Below are 23,408 nucleotides of genomic sequence, written 5' to 3' on the forward strand. Positions count from 1 at the left end.
AAAGACAGATAGACAGACAGATAGATAGATAAGACAGACAGACACAAAGACAGACTGACAGACAGATAGATAAGACAGATAGATAGAAAGAAAAGACAGACATATAGATAGACATATAGATAGACATATAGATAAACAGAAAGATAGACAGATAGATAGATAGATAGATGATAGATAGATAGATAGATAGATAGATAGATAGATAGATAGATAGATAGATAGATAGATAGATAGATAGATAGATAGATAGGCATACATACATACATACATACATACATAGACAGACAGATAGACAGACAGACAGATAGATAGACAAAGAGACAGACAGTGAATAGATAGATAGACAGAGAGCGGAGAGAGACAAAAAGTGGTGTAACATGTGCTCTCTTAGGTTCATTAAAGACCAGAAGTGCTGCTGCATTCTGGATCATTTGGAGAGGTCTAATAGCACATGCAGGAAGGCCTGCAATGAGAGCGTTACAGTAGTCCAGTCTAGTTATGACAAGGCGACTGAACGAGCAGTTGTGTGGCATGTACAGAGAGGAAGGATCTTATCTTCCTGATATTGTCGAGTGTAAATCTACATGATCTTGCAGTCTTTGAAATGTGGTCAGTGAAATTTAGCTCATCATCAATGGTTACCCCTAGATTTCTGACCGTTTTGGAAGGTGAAACTGTAGTTGGACCCAGCTGCACGGTGATGTTGTGTTCAACAGCAGGGTTGGCTGGAAAGACAAGGAGTTCGGTCTTGGCTGAGTTGAGTTGAATGTGGTGTTCCTTCATCCAGGCTGAGATGTCTGCCAGACAGGCAGCGATTCGAGCAGTCACTGTGGTGTCGTTGGGCTGGAAAGACAAGTAGAGTTGCGTGTCATCAGCATAGCTGATAGATAGATAGATAGATAGATAGATAGATAGATAGATAGATAGATAGATAGATAGATAGATAGACAGACAAAGAGACAGACAGACAGACAGACAGACAGACAGACAGATAGATAGATAGATAAGACAGATAGATAGAAAGAAAAGACAGACATATAGATAGACAGACAGACAGACAGACAGACAGACAGACAGATAGATAGATAGATAAGACAGATAGATAGAAAGAAAAGACAGACATATAGATAGACAGACAGACAGACAGACAGACAGACAGATAGATAGATAGAATACATACATAGACAGACAGATAGACAAACAGACAGAGATAGATAGAAAAGACAGACAGACAGACAGACAGACAGACAGATAGATAGATAGATAAGACAGATAGATAGAAAGAAAAGACAGACATATAGATAGACAGACAGACAGACATATAGACAGACAGACAGACAGACAGATAGATAGATAGATAAGACAGATAGATAGAAAGAAAAGACAGACATATAGACAGACAGACAGACAGACAGACAGACAGACAGACAGACAGATAGATAGAATACATACATAGACAGACAGATAGACAAACAGACAGAGATAGATAGAAAAGACAGATAGACAGACAGACAGATAGATAGATAAGACAGACAGACACAAAGACAGACTGACAGACAGATAGATAGAAAGAAAAGACAGACATATAGATAGACATATAGATAAACAGAAAGATAGACAGATAGATAGATAGATAGATAGATAGATAGATAGATAGATAGATAGATAGATAGATAGATAGATAGATAGATAGATAGATAGATAGGATACATACTTACATAAATACATACATAGACAGACAGATAGACAGACAGACAGATAGATAGACAAAGAGACAGACAGTGAATAGATAGATAGACAGAGAGTGGAGAGAGACAAAAAGTGGTGTAACATGTGCTCTCTTAGGTTCATTAAAGACCAGAAGTGCTGCTGCATTCTGGATCATTTGGAGAGGTCTAATAGCACATGCAGGAAGGCCTGCAATGAGAGCGTTACAGTAGTCCAGTCTAGTTATGACAAGGCGACTGAACGAGCAGTTGTGTGGCATGTACAGAGAGGAAGGATCTTATCTTCCTGATATTGTCGAGTGTAAATCTACATGATCTTGCAGTCTTTGAAATGTGGTCAGTGAAATTTAGCTCATCATCAATGGTTACCCCTAGATTTCTGACCGCTTTGGAAGGTGAAACTGTAGTTGGACCCAGCTGCACGGTGATGTTGTGTTCAACAGCAGGGTTGGCTGGAAAGACAAGGAGTTCGGTCTTGGCTGAGTTGAGTTGAATGTGGTGTTCCTTCATCCAGGCTGAGATGTCTGCCAGACAGGCAGCGATTCGAGCAGTCACTGTGGTGTCGTTGGGCTGGAAAGACAAGTAGAGTTATGTGTCATCAGCATAGCTGATAGATAGATAGATAGATAGATAGATAGATAGATAGATAGATAGATAGATAGATAGATAGATAGATAGATAGATAGATAGATAGATAGACAGACAAAGAGACAGACAGACAGACAGACAGACAGATAGATAGATAGACAGACAAAGAGACAGACAGACAGACAGACAGATAGATAGATAGATAGACAGACAAAGAGACAGACAGACAGACAGACAGACAGATAGATAGATAGATAGATAGATAGACAGACAAAGAGACAGACAGACAGACAGACAGACAGACAGACAGATAGATAGATAGACAGACAAAGAGACAGACAGACAGACAGACAGACAGACAGACAGACAGATAGATAGATAGACAGACAAAGAGACAGACAGACAGACAGACAGACAGACAGATAGATAGATAGATAGACAGACAAAGAGACAGACAGACAGATATATAGATAGATAGATAGATAGATAGATAGATAGATAGATAGATAGATAGATAGATAGATAGATAGATAGATAGATAGATAGATAAGACAGACAAAGAGACAGACAGACAGACAGACAGACAGACAGACAGACAGACAGACAGATAGATAGATAGATAAGACAGACAGACAGATATTTAGGTAGATAGAAAGATAGATTTACGACTTGCAGATACAAATATATACACACATATACACATAGTGAATTTATTTTGATTAGTTATTTTTATATTTGTTAAACTAAATGTAATTATAGATTAAGGTGTAGTTCTTTTTACACAGCCTCTGCTTTGGCAATACTGTATCGTTTATATTCATGCCAATAAAGACCCTTTGAATTGTATTGAATTGAATAGTGGACATATTGAAAACTGCACTGTGCAAAACTGCTAAAAAGTGGATATTTTAACAGAGAATCACAGACAGTTTCAATGCTGAACCTTTAGGGGCGTCCACGTGTTTTTAAACATGCAGATTTTATAAATAAATATATGGCCAGTTAAATGGACAGCCTTTGTGGTCTCTCATCCGTGTCTAGAAAAGCACTTCATAAATTAAATGAATTATTACTATTATTAATGTTATTATTAGTAGTATTATAGTTTTCTTGTTATTATCCTTATAAGTCCATCAATACAATTTTCTCGTGTTATTGTATAATTCCACCTGAATTATTCACTTTAATACTGTGCTTGCAAAATTTAGAATGACATTAAAAATCATTTCTGCAACAGTACATCTCAGATGTAAAAACTCTTTATCATTTGTGAGCACTTTTCCATAGACTCACATTGTATACCAGTGGGGGAAACAATAAAGGGCCAAGGAGTACGTTTTAGGCCGCTGTGTTGGCTACTGAATGAGCTGATCGTTCCCAAACTTTGCACACACAATCGGGGTCTTTCCACGAGAAACATATTACACTTTTGTGTGCCCAGGCCCAGGGAACACATTTTATTACAGTAATAATATGCTTAATATAGTCTGATTCTATTAAGCCTCTGTTAAATGATTACATTTAAGGCCATCGCGTTGGCTACTGAACGAGCGATCGTTCCCAAACTTTGCACACACAATCGGGGTCTTCCCACGAGAAACATATTACACTTTTGTGTGCCCAGCCCCATGGGAACCCGTTTTATTACAGTCAAAATATGCTTAATATAGTCGAGCCTATATAAAGCCTCTGTGAAAGGAGTACGCTTTAGGCCGGCGTGTTGGCTACTGAACCAGCGATCGTTCCCAAACTTTGCACACGCTATCGGGTCTTTCCACGAGAAACATATTACACTTTTGTGTGTCCCACCTAGGGGAACCCCTATTATTACCGTATAAATATGCTTAATATGGTCGGGCCAATATAAAGCCTCTGTGAAAGGAGCACGTTTTAGGTCGCCGTGTTGGCTACTGAACGAGCGATCGTTCCCAAACTTTGCACACGCTTATCGGGGTCTTTCCACGAGAAACATATTACACTTTTGTGTGTCCCGCCCCAGTGGAACCGTTTTATTACATTTATGCTTAATATAGGCGGCATGCTTAATATGGAGTGGTGGTGGTGGTGTAGTGGACTAAAGCACATCACTGGTAATCAGAAGGTTGCTGGTTCGATCCCCACAGCCACTACCATTGTGTCCTTGAGCAAGACACTTAATCCAAGTTGCTCGGGAATTGTCCCTGTAATAAGTGCACTGTAAGTCGCTTTGGATAAAAGCGTCTGCCAAATGCATAAATGTAAATGTCAATTTCTGCTTGGCACCGCTGAGGTCACAAAAGAGCTGCCGCTAGCATGTCAGGGAGTCACTTTACCTGATCGAGCTCACTCACAGACTGTGTCTGACCGCATGGCTACCTGTCGGTGCATCACAAAATGGGTGGTTTTCATCCCTATATCCCATAACCTAACCTAACTTCTTAACATAACCAACTTCTAAGCTAATAAAAGTCAAATGTATCATCAAGGCACCATGCTTACGCAAATTAAGATTGCATCACTTTATTCATCTTTAACTGTAAACTTAACCAACTTCTGAACATGACACATTTCCAAACTAAATGCAAGTCACACTGATCAAAAAGACACAACATTTACACAATATAGAGCAAGTTAGACCGTGAGGAGAAGTCTGTATTTGAGTCTAAATCAAAACTCTTAAGACCGATCGAGGACAAAGCCAATCAGACAGCTAGAGGATCACATATAGAACACGTATACAACGTTTAAAAAAAAATCGGACCAACGGAACCAAAGTTAAAGAAGATGGCGTGTTTGCCATCGGTGGTTTCTATCCTCTGTCCTGCTCTGGCCTGACCGAGGGCTGCCACGGGCCCCCAAAACACTCCACTCAAACCTACGCCGATCGACTCCAAACGCCCCCAACGCGCTCCTAGCACGGTCCCCGGACGCCACCGGACGCCAGCTGGGAAACCAACCACGCTGTCAAATTCCGCTACAGCACGCACCATATATAATGCGGGCCATAGCGAAGCCCCGTATCTCCGCGAGCGCACCTCCCAGAGTCACGGGCCAATGCTGGTCTTCTCGGCAACCCCCAGGCCCACACCGCCAGCACCTTCAGAACAGCAGCCACCCACAGACAAACATTTTTCTATAGACTGACATTGTATGGACTGACGCCCAGCGGCGGGGCCAAGCTATTACCACGTGCTGGTGGTTGGGAGCAGAGGGATTCAAGCCTTTAAGTTGCATTTTTAAACTTTGAAGGGTCGTTACAAATGTAAATCTTTGTGCGCTCCTAGACGCTTACAATTCGAGAGCCCGCTGGTGGATTGTTCCTTCAATCGATTCCTTGAGTTTTCTTCAGTTGGTCTTAAAAAGGCTTTGAAGTGTGAAAACCCGTCGCAAAACCACAAAGTTACAATTTTAACTCACTGGAGCCTCAGCCATTTCAACGTATCGCTATTTATTGTTATTATATTGTTTTTAAAGCTCCTCTTGTCACAATAAAATTCATCATCCCTTCACTTGTGAACTCATTTCTAAAATGCAACGGTTATCCGGCTTCATCAAGTTGGCAGAGGTGTGGACTCGAGTCGCGTGACTTGGACTTGACTTGGACTTGACTCGGACTCGAGTCACTAATTTGATGACTTGCGACTCGACTCGATAGAATTAAAAAGACTTGCGACTCGACTTAGACTTTGACAGCAATGATTGCAACTTGACTTGGACTTCAGCCGTCTGACTTGGAAATACTTATACTTTTTAAAACCAAAGATAAGAGTTGTATAATTAAAAAATGTGCAGTAAATCAACGATTAATTTCCCAAATAGACGATTCATTTGATTTTCAAATCTGCATTTCAACGCTCCATATTCAACCAATCAGCTTCCACGAAAGCTGGACCAAGTTTGAAGATCACGGCGCATTTAAGGACTAGGACACAGCAAAAATTATACCAAAGGTGATATAATTGGGATATATTGAATACAGCGTTAAAGGCAACAAAAGGATTGCGACATGTAGAACCTGTGGTTACAAAATTACAGACACCTCAGTCGACAACGTCCAATTTTGTGAGGAATCTGAAAATCCACAGACAGAGGTAAGTTGATTTACAGGCTAACAAAGTCTGCATATTGAACCGCAAACTTTTACTGCGGTCGGTAGCATTTAACGCTTTATAGCAATTGGTGTAATGGACAAAATCTTCCCGGTGTTTTATTACCCTGTTGTATGACCTCGATAAAGGAACGCCATTTATTGTGACCACACACGTTGGTGCTTTTTGAGCATAACTGGTTAAAATGTGCATGTAAACACACTCATTCTTTTGCGGACGTGCTGGTCCTCTGTCACGCGTTTAGCTATATTTATTTAATTATATTGGTCGTGGTTCTAAAAATCACAAATCCGATCATTTACTCGGTTTATGGCACTTTACAGTATAGAACTCGTGATATGCAACTTAAATGTCTGCCCTTAGCCACTGCCTGGTAATATTTCAGATTTCACTCACCAGTTCAGCACGTTCAGCGTCCTTTCACAGCGTGTTTATAGTAAAAGTTTGGTTTGCCTTAATGTGTGTCCAAAGATAAGATCCATGTATCATCTTTATTACCCTCTTTGGTCTTTACGGGTAGATATCGATAAAAAAAAAGAAAGATAAAATTAGATTTTAAATTAGAAACTTCTAGATAAAATTAGTATACATTTACTATAGTAATTAATACTCTGACACTAATTTGGGCAAAGCGCACTAATGACTTCTTTAAGACTTGAAGCTAAAAGTTGACGATTTGTAAATTGACTTGGACTTGACTTGGGACTTGCCTGCCTTGACTTGGGCCTTGCCTGCCTTGACTTGGGACTTGCCTGCCTTGACTTGGGACTTCACTCGGGACTTTAATGCAATGACTTGAGACTTACTTGTGACTTGGAAAACAATGACTTGGTCCCACCTCTGCAAGTTTTTTTTTTTTTTTTTTTTATTTACGTAATGAGATCTGATTATGTTTGTGTGTTGTAACTTTGATGTAAAATGTCTGTGTAAACTAAGCTGCTTATCTTGGCCAGGACACTCCCGAAAAAGAGATTATAATCTCAGTGAGTTTTCTTTCCTGGTAAAATAAAGGTTATAATTGTAATCGATGACTCAGCGATTGAACCGCGAATGGGCTTTATTGGATTTCGCAGATTTCATTTCAAAGGGCAAAACGCCCCTAACAAGTGTGTCATCTCATTATCGTGGCAAGATTCGATGCCGTTTTTATTCTTAAAAGTTTTTCAAGTCCTTCGGTTATTTTCTGATGCATTTGTTTTTGGAACAATTTCTTTAATAGGCTATATTTACTGGACTCAAGTCTGCTCTGCTCGCAACACAATAATCTCCTCCTCACAAGCATGCCCCGATAAGTTTCATGAAATGATAATAATAATAAAGGATTGAGTTTATCCCACCCAACAATTCCTACAAAAACATTTCAGCGTTCTTGTGAAAAATGCGTTCATAACCACGTCTCCATTACAGTCGTATTCATGCAAATCTTAAAGGCGTGCATGTGACATTTTTAAACCACTCACAACCTACGTGCAAAAGACTCTTCTACCTTTTCAGCTTACATTTCCATTGCTCTCTTCTTCTGTTCATCTCTCCTCGTCACATGAATGCAGACAGAATTCTGAATTCGATGACACCAAGCTTGGCAAAATCGGACCGACCGTCCTAAAGATTTATCTGTGAAACAATCCAGCCAATCAGATTCGATATGCAAATGAGGGTGGACATAATGAGGGTGGAAGTCGTTTTTACCTCTATACCTACCTACAGACTTTTTAACCCCAGAGGGCTAGGGGTTAGGGTCAACTAGTGATTTAACCCCAACTAACCCCAGCGGACTGGGGCTAACCCTAGTGGACTGATGGAGAATTACACTTTACTACTTACAAATTTAAACCTATGCAATATTTGAAGCAGTTTATTTTCAAAACATTTTGTTTTCTACAAAATATCCTTCTGTTATTTGTTTTTCATTTATTTCATTTTTGGAAACATATCTTTGATCAAATTAACTGGACTCAAAAATACTCCTCACATACAAGTAAAAGAAATATTGTGAAATAATAATAATAATGATAAAAAAGTTTAAACATTATTTAAAAGCTTTATTAGTTAGTTAGTTAATTAGTTACATAGAGACACACAAAACCAGACACAGACAGACAGACAGACAGACTGATAGATAGACAGAGAGACAGACAGACAGATAGTCAAGTCAATTTTATTCAGTATAGCGCCTTTCACAACACACATCGTTTCAAAGCAGCTTTACAGAAGATCAGCATTAACAGACGATAAAACTGTAATGTCGATGAATCATCATTGTGCAATTAGATAAAATACGATTCTTAATCGTGTTTAAAAATAATTAAATAATAATTGTATTAATAACCCCAGTGAGCAAGCTGTAGGCTGACTGTGGCAAGGAACACAAAACTCCATAAGATGTGGATTAATGGAGAAAAATAACCTTGGGAGAAACCAGACTTACTGTGGGGGCCAGTTCCCTCTGGCTAACATCATGAATATAATGTAAATATTACTTGTGTATAGTTAAAATCATGGTTTAAAATTATTAAACTAAGTAAGGGTTAAGGGTCATTGTTTAAACATTGATTGTGTTTGAACTGTAAGATTAATGACCACAGGCTTTGAAGTCCATCTAGATTAATTGCAGAAGTTCACATAGATGCAAATGTCCTTGTTAATTGGCTGATGAAGGCTTTTGTTGGCAATAGCTAGTCTATGCATTCCATTTCAAGATCGTAGTCCATCAATAGACCGAGGTGATGCAGGTTGGAGTTGGTATCAGTTCATCCTCTGAAGTCCATCATAATAGACCGAAGTGATGTTTGGCTGGCACCGGCTGCATTTAGTCATCATCATTCAGCGACATGAAGCAGTGGAGTCCAACACGAAGCAGGAATGGTGCTGGATCCAGCCGGTTCTGGTGACCTCAGGATAGGAGTCCCGAGGTTGAGACAAGGAAACAAATAAAAAGATGTAAGCATAGATGCCATAAAATGTATTGCAGAGTTAGAGATCATGATCACTGTTTCTGGTTCCGGAGACCCAACTAAAGCAGCCTAATTGTGGGTTGGAGGATAAATTAGGTGTATGTCTGGCTAAATAGATGAGTCGTTAGTCTAGACTTAAACTGAGAGGGTGTGTCTGCATCTCGAACAGTGTTTGGGAGACTATTCCATAGTTTAGGAGCCAAATATGAAAAGGATCTACCTCCTTTTGTGGATTTTGATATTCTAGGAACTATTAACAGGCCAGAATTTTGCGATCGTAATGAACGTGATGGAATATAGCGTGACAGAAGATCATTTAAGTACTGCATGGAGCTAGACCATTCAAAGCTTTGTATGTAGTTAACAGAATTTTAAAATGCTGATGCATTTTGAACCAATTGAAGTTTATTTATTGATCTTGCTGGACATCCTCCCAGTAATGCATTACAATAATCTAGTCTTTAGGTCATGAGCGCATGAATTAGTTTTTCGGCATCAGCAACAGAGAGCATATGCCTTCATTTAGCACTATTTCTGAGGCGGAAGAATGCTGTGCTACAAACATCTGTAATTTGATTTTCAAAGGACAGATTGTATCAAACATAACACCTAAGTTTTTCACTGTTGAAGATGATGTAACAGAACATCCATCTAGAGTCAAATTATATTTTAGCGGCTTATTTTTAGAGGTTTTTGGTCCAATAATTAGAACCTCTGTTTTGTCAGAATTGAGTAGAAGGAAATTTCTGGCCATCCAATCTTTTATTTAATTGATACACTCTGCTAATTTTGAGAATTGTGAAATCTCATCAAGTTTTGAAGAAATATAAAGTTGTGTATCGTCAGCATAGCAGTGGAAACATATTCCACGATTCCTGATAATATCTCCCAGGGGAAGCATATACATGGAGAAAAGCAGAAGCCCTAAAACTGATCCCTGTGGCACTCCATATTTAACTTTTGTTTGGTTTGACGATTCCTCATTTACATAGACAAAGTGGTAGTGGTCTGCTAAATATGACCTAAACCATGCTAATGCAACTCCACAAATTCCAACATAATTCTCCAGCCTATTCAAGAGAATGTCGTGATCTATCGTGTCGAATGCAGCACTTAGATCTAAAACTACTAGAAGAGAAATGCAGCCGCGATCAGATGATAGATAGATAGATAGATAGATAGATAGATAGATAGATAGATAGATAGATAGATAGATAGATAGATAGATAGATAGATAGATAGATAAGACAGATAGATAGAAAGAAAAGACAGACATATAGATAGACAGACAGACAGACAGACAGACAGACAGATAGAATACATACATAGACAGACAGATAGACAAACAGACAGAGATAGATAGAAAAGACAGATAGACAGACAGATAGATAGATAAGACAGACAGACACAAAGACAGACTGACAGACAGATAGATAAGACAGATAGATAGAAAGAAAAGACAGACATATAGATAGACATATAGATAGACATATAGATAAACAGAAAGATAGATAGATAGATAGATAGATAGATAGATAGATAGATAGATAGATAGATAGATAGATAGATAGATAGGATACATACATACATACATACATACATACATAGACAGACAGATAGACAGACAGACAGATAGATAGACAAAGAGACAGACAGTGAATAGATAGATAGACAGAGAGCGGAGAGAGACAAAAAGTGGTGTAACATGTGCTCTCTTAGGTTCATTAAAGACCAGAAGTGCTGCTGCATTCTGGATCATTTGGAGAGGTCTAATAGCACATGCAGGAAGGCCTGCAATGAGAGCATTACAGTAGTCCAGTCTAGTTATGACAAGGCGACTGAACGAGCAGTTGTGTGGCATGTACAGAGAGGAAGGATCTTATCTTCCTGATATTGTCGAGTGTAAATCTACATGATCTTGCAGTCTTTGAAATGTGGTCAGTGAAATTTAGCTCATCATCAATGGTTACCCCTAGATTTCTGACCGTTTTGGAAGGTGAAACTGTAGTTGGACCCAGCTGCACGGTGATGTTGTGTTCAACAGCAGGGTTGGCTGGAAAGACAAGGAGTTCGGTCTTGGCTGAGTTGAGTTGAATGTGGTGTTCCTTCATCCAGGCTGAGATGTCTGCCAGACAGGCAGCGATTCGAGCAGTCACTGTGGTGTCGTTGGGCTGGAAAGACAAGTAGAGTTGCGTGTCATCAGCATAGCTAGATAGATAGATAGATAGATAGATAGATAGATAGATAGATAGATAGATAGATAGATAGATAGACAGACAAAGAGACAGACAGACAGACAGACAGACAGACAGATAGATAGATAGATAGATAAGACAGATAGATAGAAAGAAAAGACAGACATATAGATAGACAGACAGACAGACAGACAGACAGATAGATAGATAGATAAGACAGATAGATAGAAAGAAAAGACAGACATATAGATAGACAGACAGACAGACAGACAGACAGACAGACAGATAGATAGATAGAATACATACATAGACAGACAGATAGACAAACAGACAGAGATAGATAGAAAAGACAGACAGACAGACAGACAGACAGATAGATAGATAGATAAGACAGATAGATAGAAAGAAAAGACAGACATATAGATAGACAGACAGACAGACATATAGACAGACAGACAGACAGACAGATAGATAGATAGATAAGACAGATAGATAGAAAGAAAAGACAGACATATAGACAGACAGACAGACAGACAGACAGACAGACAGACAGATAGATAGAATACATACATAGACAGACAGATAGACAAACAGACAGAGATAGATAGAAAAGACAGATAGACAGACAGACAGATAGATAGATAAGACAGACAGACACAAAGACAGACTGACAGACAGATAGATAGAAAGAAAAGACAGACATATAGATAGACATATAGATAAACAGAAAGATAGACAGATAGATAGATAGATAGATAGATAGATAGATAGATAGATAGATAGATAGATAGATAGATAGATAGATAGATAGATAGATAGGATACATACTTACATAAATACATACATAGACAGACAGATAGACAGACAGACAGATAGATAGACAAAGAGACAGACAGTGAATAGATAGATAGAGAGAGAGTGGAGAGAGACAAAAAGTGGTGTAACATGTGCTCTCTTAGGTTCATTAAAGACCAGAAGTGCTGCTGCATTCTGGATCATTTGGAGAGGTCTAATAGCACATGCAGGAAGGCCTGCAATGAGAGCGTTACAGTAGTCCAGTCTAGTTATGACAAGGCTGACTGAACGAGCAGTTGTGTGGCATGTACAGAGAGGAAGGATCTTATCTTCCTGATATTGTCGAGTGTAAATCTACATGATCTTGCAGTCTTTGAAATGTGGTCAGTGAAATTTAGCTCATCATCAATGGTTACCCCTAGATTTCTGACCGTTTTGGAAGGTGAAACTGTAGTTGGACCCAGCTGCACGGTGATGTTGTGTTCAACAGCAGGGTTGGCTGGAAAGACAAGGAGTTCGGTCTTGGCTGAGTTGAGTTGAATGTGGTGTTCCTTCATCCAGGCTGAGATGTCTGCCAGACAGGCAGCGATTCGAGCAGTCACTGTGGTGTCGTTGGGCTGGAAAGACAAGTAGAGTTGCGTGTCATCAGCATAGCTGATAGATAGATAGATAGATAGATAGATAGATAGATAGATAGATAGATAGATAGATAGATAGATAGATAGATAGATAGATAGACAGACAAAGAGACAGACAGACAGACAGACAGATAGATAGATAGACAGACAAAGAGACAGACAGACAGACAGACAGATAGATAGATAGATAGACAGACAAAGAGACAGACAGACAGACAGACAGACAGATAGATAGATAGATAGATAGATAGATAGATAGATAGATAGATAGATAGATAGACAAAGAGACAGACAGACAGACAGACAGACAGACAGACAGATAGATAGATAGACAGACAAAGAGACAGACAGACAGACAGACAGACAGACAGACAGATAGATAGATAGACAGACAAAGAGACAGACAGACAGACAGACAGACAGACAGACAGATAGATAGATAGATAGACAGACAAAGAGACAGACAGACAGATATATAGATAGATAGATAGATAGATAGATAGATAGATAGATAGATAGATAGATAGATAGATAGATAGATAGATAGATAGATAGATAGATAGATAGATAGATAGATAGATAGATAGATAGATAAGACAGACAAAGAGACAGACAGACAGACAGACAGACAGACAGACAGACAGATAGATAGATAGATAAGACAGACAGACAGATATTTAGGTAGATAGAAAGATAGATTTACGACTTGCAGATACAAATATATACACACATATACACATAGTGAATTTATTTTGATTAGTTATTTTTATATTTGTTAAACTAAATGTAATTATAGATTAAGGTGTAGTTCTTTTTACACAGCCTCTGCTTTGGCAATACTGTATCGTTTATATTCATGCCAATAAAGACCCTTTGAATTGTATTGAATTGAATAGTGGACATATTGAAAACTGCACTGTGCAAAACTGCTAAAAAGTGGATATTTTAACAGAGAATCACAGACAGTTTCAATGCTGAACCTTTAGGGGCGTCCACGTGTTTTTAAACATGCAGATTTTATAAATAAATATATGGCCAGTTAAATGGACAGCCTTTGCGGTCTCTCATCCGTGTCTAGAAAAGCACTTCATAAATTAAATGAATTATTACTATTATTAATGTTATTATTAGTAGTATTATAGTTTTCTTGTTATTATCCTTATAAGTCCATCAATACAATTTTCTCGTGTTATTGTATAATTCCACCTGAATTATTCACTTTAATACTGTGCTTGCAAAATTTAGAATGACATTAAAAATCATTTCTGCAACAGTACATCTCAGATGTAAAAACTCTTTATCATTTGTGAGCACTTTTCCATAGACTCACATTGTATACCAGTGGGGGAAACAATAAAGGGCCAAGGAGTACGTTTTAGGCCGCTGTGTTGGCTACTGAATGAGCTGATCGTTCCCAAACTTTGCACACACAATCGGGGTCTTTCCACGAGAAACATATTACACTTTTGTGTGCCCAGGCCCAGGGGAACACATTTTATTACAGTAATAATATGCTTAATATAGTCTGATTCTATTAAGCCTCTGTTAAATGATTACATTTAAGGTCGCCAGCGTTGGCTCTGAACGAGCGATCGTTCCCAAACTTTGCACACACAATCGGGGTCTTCCCACGAGAAACATATTACACTTTTGTGTGCCCAGCCCCATGGGAACCCGTTTTATTACAGTCAAAATATGCTTAATATAGTCGAGCCTATATAAAGCCTCTGTGAAAGGAGTACGTTTTAGGTCGGCGTGTTGGCTACTGAACGAGCGATCGTTCCCAAACTTTGCACACGCTATCGGGGTCTTTCCACGAGAAACATATTACACTTTTGTGTGTCCCGCCCCAGGGAACCCCTATTATTACCGTATAAATATGCTTAATATGGTCGGGCCAATATAAAGCCTCTGTGAAAGGAGCACGTTTTAGGTCAGCCGTGTTGGCTACTGAACGAGCGATCGTTCCCAAACTTTGCACACGCTATCGGGGTCTTTCCACGAGAAACATATTACACTTTTGTGTGTCCCGCCCCAGTGGAACCGTTTTATTACATTTATGCTTAATATAGGCGGCATGCTTAATATGGAGTGGTGGTGGTGGTGTAGTGGACTAAAGCACATCACTGGTAATCAGAAGGTTGCTGGTTCGATCCCCACAGCCACTACCATTGTGTCCTTGAGCAAGACACTTAATCCAAGTTGCTCGGGGAATTGTCCCTGTAATAAGTGCACTGTAAGTCGCTTTGGATAAAAGCGTCTGCCAAATGCATAAATGTAAATGTCAATTTCTGCTTGGCACCGCTGAGGTCACAAAAGAGCTGCCGCTAGCATGTCAGGGAGTCACTTTACCTGATCGAGCTCACTCACAGACTGTGTCTGACCGCATGGCTACCTGTCGGTGCATCACAAAATGGGTGGTTTTCATCCCTATATCCCATAACCTAACCTAACTTCTTAACATAACCAACTTCTAAGCTAATAAAAGTCAAATGTATCATCAAGGCACCATGCTTACGCAAATTAAGATTGCATCACTTTATTCATCTTTAACTGTAAACTTAACCAACTTCTGAACATGACACATTTCCAAACTAAATGCAAGTCACACTGATCAAAAAGACACAACATTTACACAATATAGAGCAAGTTAGACCGTAGGAGAAGTCTGTATTTGAGTCTAAATCAAAACTCTTAAGACCGATCGAGGACAAAGCCAATCAGACAGCTAGAGGATCACATATAGAACACGTATACAACGTTTAAAAAAAAATCGGACCAACGGAACCAAAGTTAAAGAAGATGGCGTGTTTGCCATCGGTGGTTTCTATCCTCTGTCCTGCTCTGGCCTGACCGAGGGCTGCCACGGGCCCCCGAAACACTCCACTCAAACCCTACGCCGATCGACTCCAAACGCCCCCAAACGCGCTCCTAGCACGGTCCCCGGGACGCCACCGGGACGCCAGCGGGAAACCAACCACGCTGTCAAATTCGCTACAGCACGCACCATATATAATGCGGGCTATAGCGAAGCCCCAGTATCTCCGCGAGCGTACCTCCCAGAGTCACGGGGCCAATGCTGGTCTTCTCGGCAACCCCCAGGCCCACACCGCCAGCACCTTCAGAACAGCAGCCACCCACAGACAAACATTTTTCTATAGACTGACATTGTATGGACTGACGCCCAGCGGCGGGGCTAAGCTATTACCACGTGCTGGTGGTTGGGAGCAGAGGGATTCAAGCCTTTAAGTTGCATTTTTAAACTTTGAAGGGTCGTTACAAATGTAAATCTTTGTGCGCTCCCTAGACGTTTACAATTCGAGAGCCCGCTGGTGGATTGTTCCCTTCAATCGATTCCTTGAGTTTTCTTCAGTTGGTCTTAAAAAAGGCTTTGAAGTATGAAAACCTGTTGCAAAACCACAAAGTTACAATTTTAACTCACTGGAGCCTCAGCCATTTCACGTATCGCTATTTATTGTTATTATATTGTTTTTAAAGCTCCTCTTGTCACAATAAAATTCATCATCCCTTCACTTGTGAACTCATTTCTAAAATGCAACGGTTATCCGGCTTCATCAAGTTGGCAGAGGTGTGGACTCGAGTCGCGTGACTTGGACTTGACTTGGACTTGACTCGGACTCGAGTCACTAATTTGATGACTTGCGACTCGACACGATAGAATTAAAAAGACTTGCGACTCGACTTAGACTTTGACAGCAATGATTGCAACTTGACTTGGACTTCAGCCGTCTGACTTGGAAATACTTATACTTTTTAAAACCAAAGATAAGAGTTGTATAATTAAAAAATGTGCAGTAAATCAACGATTAATTTCCCAAATAGATCGATTCATTTGATTTTCAAATCTGCATTTCAACGCTCCATATTCAACCAATCAGCTTCCACGAAAGCTGGACCAAGTTTGAAGACCGCGGCAGCATTTAAGGACTAGGACACAGCAAAAATTATACCAAAGGTGATATAATTGGGATATATTGAATACAGCGTTAAAGGCAACAAAAGGATTGCGACATGTAGAACCTGTGGTTACAAAATTACAGACACCTCGTCGACAACGTCCAATTTTGTGAGGAATCTGAAAATCCACAGACAGAGGTAAGTTGATTTACAGGCTAACAAAGTCTGCATATTGAACCGCAAACTTTTACTGCGGTCGGTAGCATTTAACGTTTTATAGCAATTGGTGTAATGGACAAAATCTTCCCGGTGTTTTATTACCCTGTTGTATGACCTCGATAAAGGAACGCCATTTATTGTGACCACACACGTTGGTGCTTTTTGAGCATAACTGGTTAAAATGTGCATGTAAACACACTCATTCTTTTGCGGACGTGCTGGTCCTCTGTCACGCGTTTAGCTATATTTATTTAATTATATTGGTCGTGGTTCTAAAAATCACAAATCCGATCATTTACTCGGTTTACGGCACTTTACAGTATAGAACTCGTATATGCAACTTAAATGTCTGCCCTTAGCCACTGCCTGGTAATATTTCAGATTTCACTCACCAGTTCAGCACGTTCAGCGTCCTTTCACAGCGTGTTTATAGTAAAAGTTTGGTTTGCCTTAATGTGTGTCCAAAGATAAGATCCATGTATCATCTTTATTACCCTCTTTGGTCTTTACGGGTAGATATCGATAAAAAAAAAAGAAAGATAAAATTAGATTTTAAATTAGAAACTTCTAGATAAAATTAGTATACATTTACTATAGTAATTAATACTCTGACACTAATTTGGGCAAAGCGCACTAATGACTTCTTTAAGACTTGAAGCTAAAAGTTGACGATTTGTAAATTGACTTGGACTTGACTTGGGACTTGCCTGCCTTGACTTGGGACTTGCCTGCCTTGACTTGGGACTTGCCTGCCTTGACTTGGGACTTCACTCGGGACTTTAATGCAATGACTTGAGACTTACTTGTGACTTGGAAAACAATGACTTGGTCCCACCTCTGCAAGTTGGACACGTGGAGAGTTGCAATGTCAAGTCACTTTTTCTGGTTGACTGTAACTTCTATATTATGTCTTTGACGGGCATAAAAAACAAAAAATCATTGAAAAGTCAAAAAATGCTTTCATTGTTCAACCTTATATTATTTTTATTATTTATTATTATTTTTTTGGCTGTTCATGTTCTGCAATTTTGGACACAATTTAATGTAAGACCTTGGCATGATTATTAATAAAAAAATAAATAAAAAAAGTTATCTTTAAGGAAATCTGAATTGATGTGTTGTTATTGTAATCGATGACTCAGCGAGTGAACCGCTGAATGGGCTTTATTGGATTTCGCGAGATTTCATTTCAAAGGGCAAAACGCCCCTAACAAGTGTGTCATCTCATTATCGTGGCAAGATTCGATGCCGTTTTTATTCTTAAAAGTTTTTCAAGTCCTTCGGTTATTTTCTGATGCATTTGTTTTTGGAACAATTTCTTTAATAGGCTATATTTACTGGACTCAAGTCTGCTCTGCTCGCAACACAATAATCTCCTCCTCACAAGCATGCCCCGATAAGTTTCATGAAATGATAATAATAATAAAGGATTGAGTTTATCCCACCCAACAATTCCTACAAAAACATTTCAGCGTTCTTGTGAAAAATGCGTTCATTACCACGTCTCCATTACAGTCGTATTCATGCAAATCTTAAAGGCGTGCATGTGACATTTTTAAACCACTCACAACCTACGTGCAAAAGACTCTTCTACCTTTTCAGCGCTACATTTCCATTGCTCTCTTCTTCTGTTCATCTCTCCTCGTCACATGAATGCAGACGGAATTCTGAATTCGATGACACCAAGCTTGGCAAAATCGGACCGACCGTCCTAAAGATTTATCTGTGAAACAATCCAGCCAATCAGATTCGATATGCAAATGAGGGTGGACATAATGAGGGTGGAAGTCGTTTTTACCTCTATACCTAACCCTAACCTAACCCTAACCCTAACCCTAACCCTAACCTAACCCTAACCTAACCCTAACCCTAACCCTAACCCTAACCCTAACCCTAACCCACCCTAACCCTAACCCTAACCCCTAACCCTAACCCTAACCCTACCCTAACCCTAACCCTAACCTAACCCTAACCCTAACCCTAACCCTAACCCTAACCCTAAACCTAACCCTAACCCTAACCCTAACCCTAACCTAACCCTAACCCTAACCCTAACCCTAACCCTAACCCTAACCCTAACCCCTAACCCTAACCCTAACCCTAACCTAACCCTAACCCTAACCCTAACCCTAACCTAACCTAACCCTAACCCTAACCCTAACCCTAACCCCTAACCCTAACCCTAACCCTAACCCTAACCCTAACCTCTAACCCTAACCCTAACCCTAACCCTAACCCTAACCCTAACCCTAACCCTTGCCAAGACATGGATAACTTTGGTTGCCAAAAATCAATACTAGTTGCTATTGCTGTCTATTTGACCAAATATATTTTAACAGTGTCAAACCACATAAACCCCAAACGTTTCCCATGTTGTAGTCTAAATAATACAAGTCACAGTGTTTAAGGAAAAAAAAGGATTTATTTACATAAGCCAACGACTCCACATACAAACATTGTGATGAAGTCTGTGCTCAACTTTAATGACAATGTCAGTCATCAAGCCAAGTGAGGTCCCTCCCTTCCCCTCCGAATGATGTTCGCCGGACACCATAGTCCCACAAGAGCTCCTCATTCACCCCAATGTCTCGTAGGGCATGGAACAGGACACATTCCCTGGCTCCACTGGGGAAGTTTAAGGTGGCCCTGTGGGGCTGCACATTACAGTGCTTCCGGGAATGGTTCATTCTCCTCCCAAACGTGTCTTTGTCTGGGTGGCAGTCACAAGGGAATTTTTGGGCATCGATGCACAGGGCCTCGCCTCCCTTGCCCTTGAAGAAGAACAGATATGACGGCTCCTCTGTGAGATTGTCCACTCTCCTCTCGCCCTCCTGCTTGGAGACTACTTCACCGTGGTAGTCGCACACGATCTGATTCCTCCTGAAGTCCATTGTGGTGATGACTCCTGTACAAAGATAAAGAAACGTGCTTTTGAGCAAATGTTTTCACTCTCACTCTTCCTCTATTCAATGGACTGTGTAGTAAAAATGTTTATGCACCTTTACCCTTTCCCTCAATGTGTTTAATGGACAGCCCTTTCCACTTCTGCTCGAGCACACAAGTAATGATGGATGCATCGTTTCCGATCTGTGCTCGAGCAGAAGGCGGTTGGATGGGGGGTGCCCATGCCAGCAGAACGTCATCAGCGGTTGGCACATTGGTGGTCCAGGTGGTCTCTTTATTAATTATGCGCTGGATATGAACCGCTGGGGGTTTGATGCCAGTCCTCTCAGTGGAGTGGTCTAGGAGAATTACATCAGATCAGATTTCATCCAAGATGACCTCACAGAGTTGTGGCACTTATATACTGCGTTGTGGCAGTGTAAATAGACTAGAAACACTATACGCACTTACTGAGGATGTACCGCACACGTTGTTTGTACTGGACCCTTCTCCAGTGAAAATAGCAGCTGCGGTAGTGCTCAAAGCCTGCCTCTGCTGCCTGCTGCTTTGTCGGGGGGGTTCCATGCAGCGTCACAGGGAAGAGGTCCTCAAAAGCACCCCAAAACCTTGGAAACGGGACCTGTGCTGATGCAGCAGGCTGCAATGTACTGCAAAAATAAACAATCAAATTAGTTTTGGGTTCAGCACGCTTATGAGCATCACAATTTTGAATTGATGTGATTCTTCTGTACCTTTCCTGCACCTGCAGTACCCCTTCATCAGCAGATGAGCTGGCGGGATTCACCACCATTCCTCCTGGCAGCTCTTCTGGCGTTGCAGCTCCCTCCTGCTGCCTCTTTGTGTATCTGTTCACATAAAGGGGAAAAGAATATAAGAGAGAGGCCTATTGTGTAACCATGTGAAAGCTGTTGTATTCTCATGAAACACTGTGATGAGAGTACTCACTTGAGTCGTAGGCGTTCCCCGTCTGCGTGTGGGATTGGTGAGTGGGAGTCCTGATGCTCCCAAAAAAAACTATCCCTGTCGTCACCCTCTGGAGGTTGGTTCTTCAAATATCCTGGCCGAATGTGACTGAAGTAACAGTCGAACCACTGTGGTAAAAGTTTGTGCAAATCTTGTATTACATGTACATCTATTATCTAAACACTATTAATAAATTGCTTATGAAAATGTGTGTAAGTGGATGTCTTACGCTCTCTTCTTCTTTGCTGAGTTTTAAAATGTTTTTCTCAGAGAGATTTATCAGGACTTTGTCTCCTTCTGATGTCCTGTCATTCCAGTCCTGTACCTATGAGAATATTAAAATGGGACCAAAAAGATGGCTGTCAGGTGTCACACGCTTATTGCTTAGCCTCACCACATGTACGATCTGTTTGAACAAATCTAGAAAATATGTCACCAACATTTAACTGTTGACAAAGAGAACAACTAAGAGGTCAGCCAAATCACTGTCAGCCGTAAAAGCAAAGTTAAAGACTACAAGCTCACTTTAAATTCCATAATGCTCTTTGGAGCCTGGTGGTGAATCCACAATAATGTAGCCACACAGTAATGGCGGAAGGCTGTCTTGCTCTTCTCAGAAACAGCTCTTTTTTTAAACAGGCAATTGCAAACGTTGGCCATTTCCACATTGGCCAGAGCAAGTACGTCTGTTTCCTTGATGGTGTTGCTGAAGGAATTTAGTGGACAAAAAAAAAAAAAAAATTGTATGACCAACATATTCTTCTTTAAATTGATCCAGTAAGACTTTTAAATGCATCAGATTAGACATACAGAGCACCTGTATTCTTTAAATGAAGGCAAATCATTTTCCACACACAGAACGGATTACCTTTCTGTGATGAAAAAGCCTTTTTCCTTGAAATACACTGCCAGGGAATCACAGGATGGGTCCTCCTTGACAATTTCCCTCACCTCTGAAATATTCAGTGTCCTTGCCTCTCTTGCCCAATTCCTCTGTGACTGTTTGGCCCTCAAGACTTCTTCCTCAATGAACTGATCATCTGCATCTTTCAAGCATGATGTTTTCAGATGTTGAGCAATTTTAGTCTGGGGCTTGCAGCACAACAGGCAGTAAACAAGGCGATTGGAAGGATTCCTGCACACAACACAAATCAAATGAGTTTCTGATCATTTCACTGTGACACAACAGACATTAAAATTACAACATGTTTAACAGTAAGAGCCATGCAGTTATAAGAATTATAATAGAATTATATATTTAATTTAATAGTGCCTTTCCAGAGCTCAAGGATGCTACACAATAAAGAAAACTAACAAAAACGCCATATAGACAATTAAATGGACAGCCAACAGTTGCCCAGCCAGAACAAAAACAAATGCAGTTGCATATAGCAGATCAAATTGGGCAATCAATTAGACATATCAATCCTGTACAAAAGAACACATAACATCATGTAGACAGTAGAGAAATTGTAAGCAGTGGAATATAAACGAGGAGAGAGAGAGAGAGAGAGAGAGAGAGAGAGAGAGAGAGAGAGAGAGATGCTTTATCATTTTTGTAAATAAATCAAAACTTACATTTTTTAGAAGTACAGTACGCTTGGTATTTCTACAGTGATGACGAGCTTCTTCTCCGTTTCTCCGCATTGATTTAACAGTGACGTCAGCTGAAGTTCAAAAGGTCTCTAAAAGGTCAGGATAAGTTCAGATGACGTCATCGAACCTTGGCGTGACCTTATCAAACGAGTCTCTCTTAAAAAAAAACAAAAAACGAGTCTCTCTTGAAGTTTCTCTTGCATTAGGCGCGTTCGTTGTGATGTAGTCCTAATTTAGAGCGTTTTACTATTTTTCGCACCTGTTGCACTATAGCTTTTGAAGATAGCCACACTTTGAAGGTCTGGCCCCACTCACCTGAGCACCCAAATCCCGTTTTAAGTAGCCTACTGCTGTGACAATATATCCAACCATTTGAAAGCGTTTGGATGGGACCTGACATTAACAGGGCAGCTATAGCCTACTCGAATTTTATTATTATTTGAGCAAAAAGGGAATTCCATTTTTGGAAAAGTTTTAGCGGTTTCAGTTTTTAAAAGTCTATGGTTCTAATTGTTTGATGCTTGAAAGGGTTTTCATACAAAACTTTACATCAGTAGCCTATTATTGGATGTGTAATACATACAGGCATTTCGTTCTTGTTTTGTGAATATCCAGCAAATAAAGAGGCTAGAAAGTCCTTATATGTCATGAAACTAGAAGTACAAATCAGTTGTAAATGTTTAGTAATATTGATCTACATTGTGTGGTTATATGAGAGAGTATATATTAATAAAAAGAGTTTCAATATAAGCGTTTCATGCACTCAGCGAAGAGACTTGTAATGAGCTTTAGTTACGCGTGTATTCTGTGTATTATATTGCGT

The 23,408-nt window shown here is 39.9% G+C and overlaps 2 protein-coding genes across 2 annotated transcripts; both read right to left on the reverse strand.

Moving 5' to 3' along the window:
• Positions 1-492: 492 nt before the first annotated feature.
• On the reverse strand, positions 493-21,954 carry LOC127642376 (uncharacterized). The gene is made up of 5 exons (XM_052124988.1): positions 21,858-21,954; positions 18,717-18,845; positions 12,779-12,964; positions 11,343-11,528; positions 493-843 (listed from the first exon to the last, which is right to left on the reverse strand). The coding sequence occupies exons 2-5, from the start codon at positions 18,756-18,758 to the stop codon at positions 493-495; spliced, it is 765 nt and encodes a 254-aa protein (XP_051980948.1). The 5' UTR covers positions 18,759-18,845; positions 21,858-21,954.
• Positions 19,615-22,315, reverse strand: LOC127642378 (uncharacterized). Its single transcript, XM_052124990.1, has 8 exons — positions 22,305-22,315; positions 21,941-22,124; positions 21,219-21,314; positions 20,972-21,117; positions 20,758-20,871; positions 20,477-20,673; positions 20,122-20,364; positions 19,615-20,027 (listed from the first exon to the last, which is right to left on the reverse strand). The coding sequence occupies exons 1-8, from the start codon at positions 22,313-22,315 to the stop codon at positions 19,615-19,617; spliced, it is 1,404 nt and encodes a 467-aa protein (XP_051980950.1).
• Between the last annotated feature and the right edge of the window lie 1,093 nt (positions 22,316-23,408).

This window comes from Xyrauchen texanus, unplaced genomic scaffold (assembly GCF_025860055.1).
Source record: "Xyrauchen texanus isolate HMW12.3.18 unplaced genomic scaffold, RBS_HiC_50CHRs HiC_scaffold_58, whole genome shotgun sequence".
NCBI lineage: Eukaryota > Metazoa > Chordata > Actinopteri > Cypriniformes > Catostomidae > Xyrauchen > Xyrauchen texanus.

Bases quoted from the DNA above. Each gene is read 5' to 3' on its own strand.
- LOC127642378 (XM_052124990.1), bottom strand. The intron at 20,872-20,971 runs GTGAGTACTCTC...TTATGTGAACAG, and splicing joins GGGGAACGCCTACGACTCAA to ATACACAAAGAGGCAGCAGG. The intron at 20,674-20,757 runs GTACAGAAGAAT...TTATTTTTGCAG, and splicing joins GTACTGCAGGTGCAGGAAAG to TACATTGCAGCCTGCTGCAT.
- LOC127642376 (XM_052124988.1), bottom strand. From the start codon at position 18,758: ATGAACAGAAGAAGAGAGCAATGGAAATGTAGCGCTGAAAAG. The intron at 11,529-12,778 runs GTCAGAAATCTA...TTGTCTTTCCAG, and splicing joins CAGTTTCACCTTCCAAAACG to CCCAACGACACCACAGTGAC. The intron at 844-11,342 runs GTCAGAAATCTA...TTGTCTTTCCAG, and splicing joins CAGTTTCACCTTCCAAAACG to CCCAACGACACCACAGTGAC.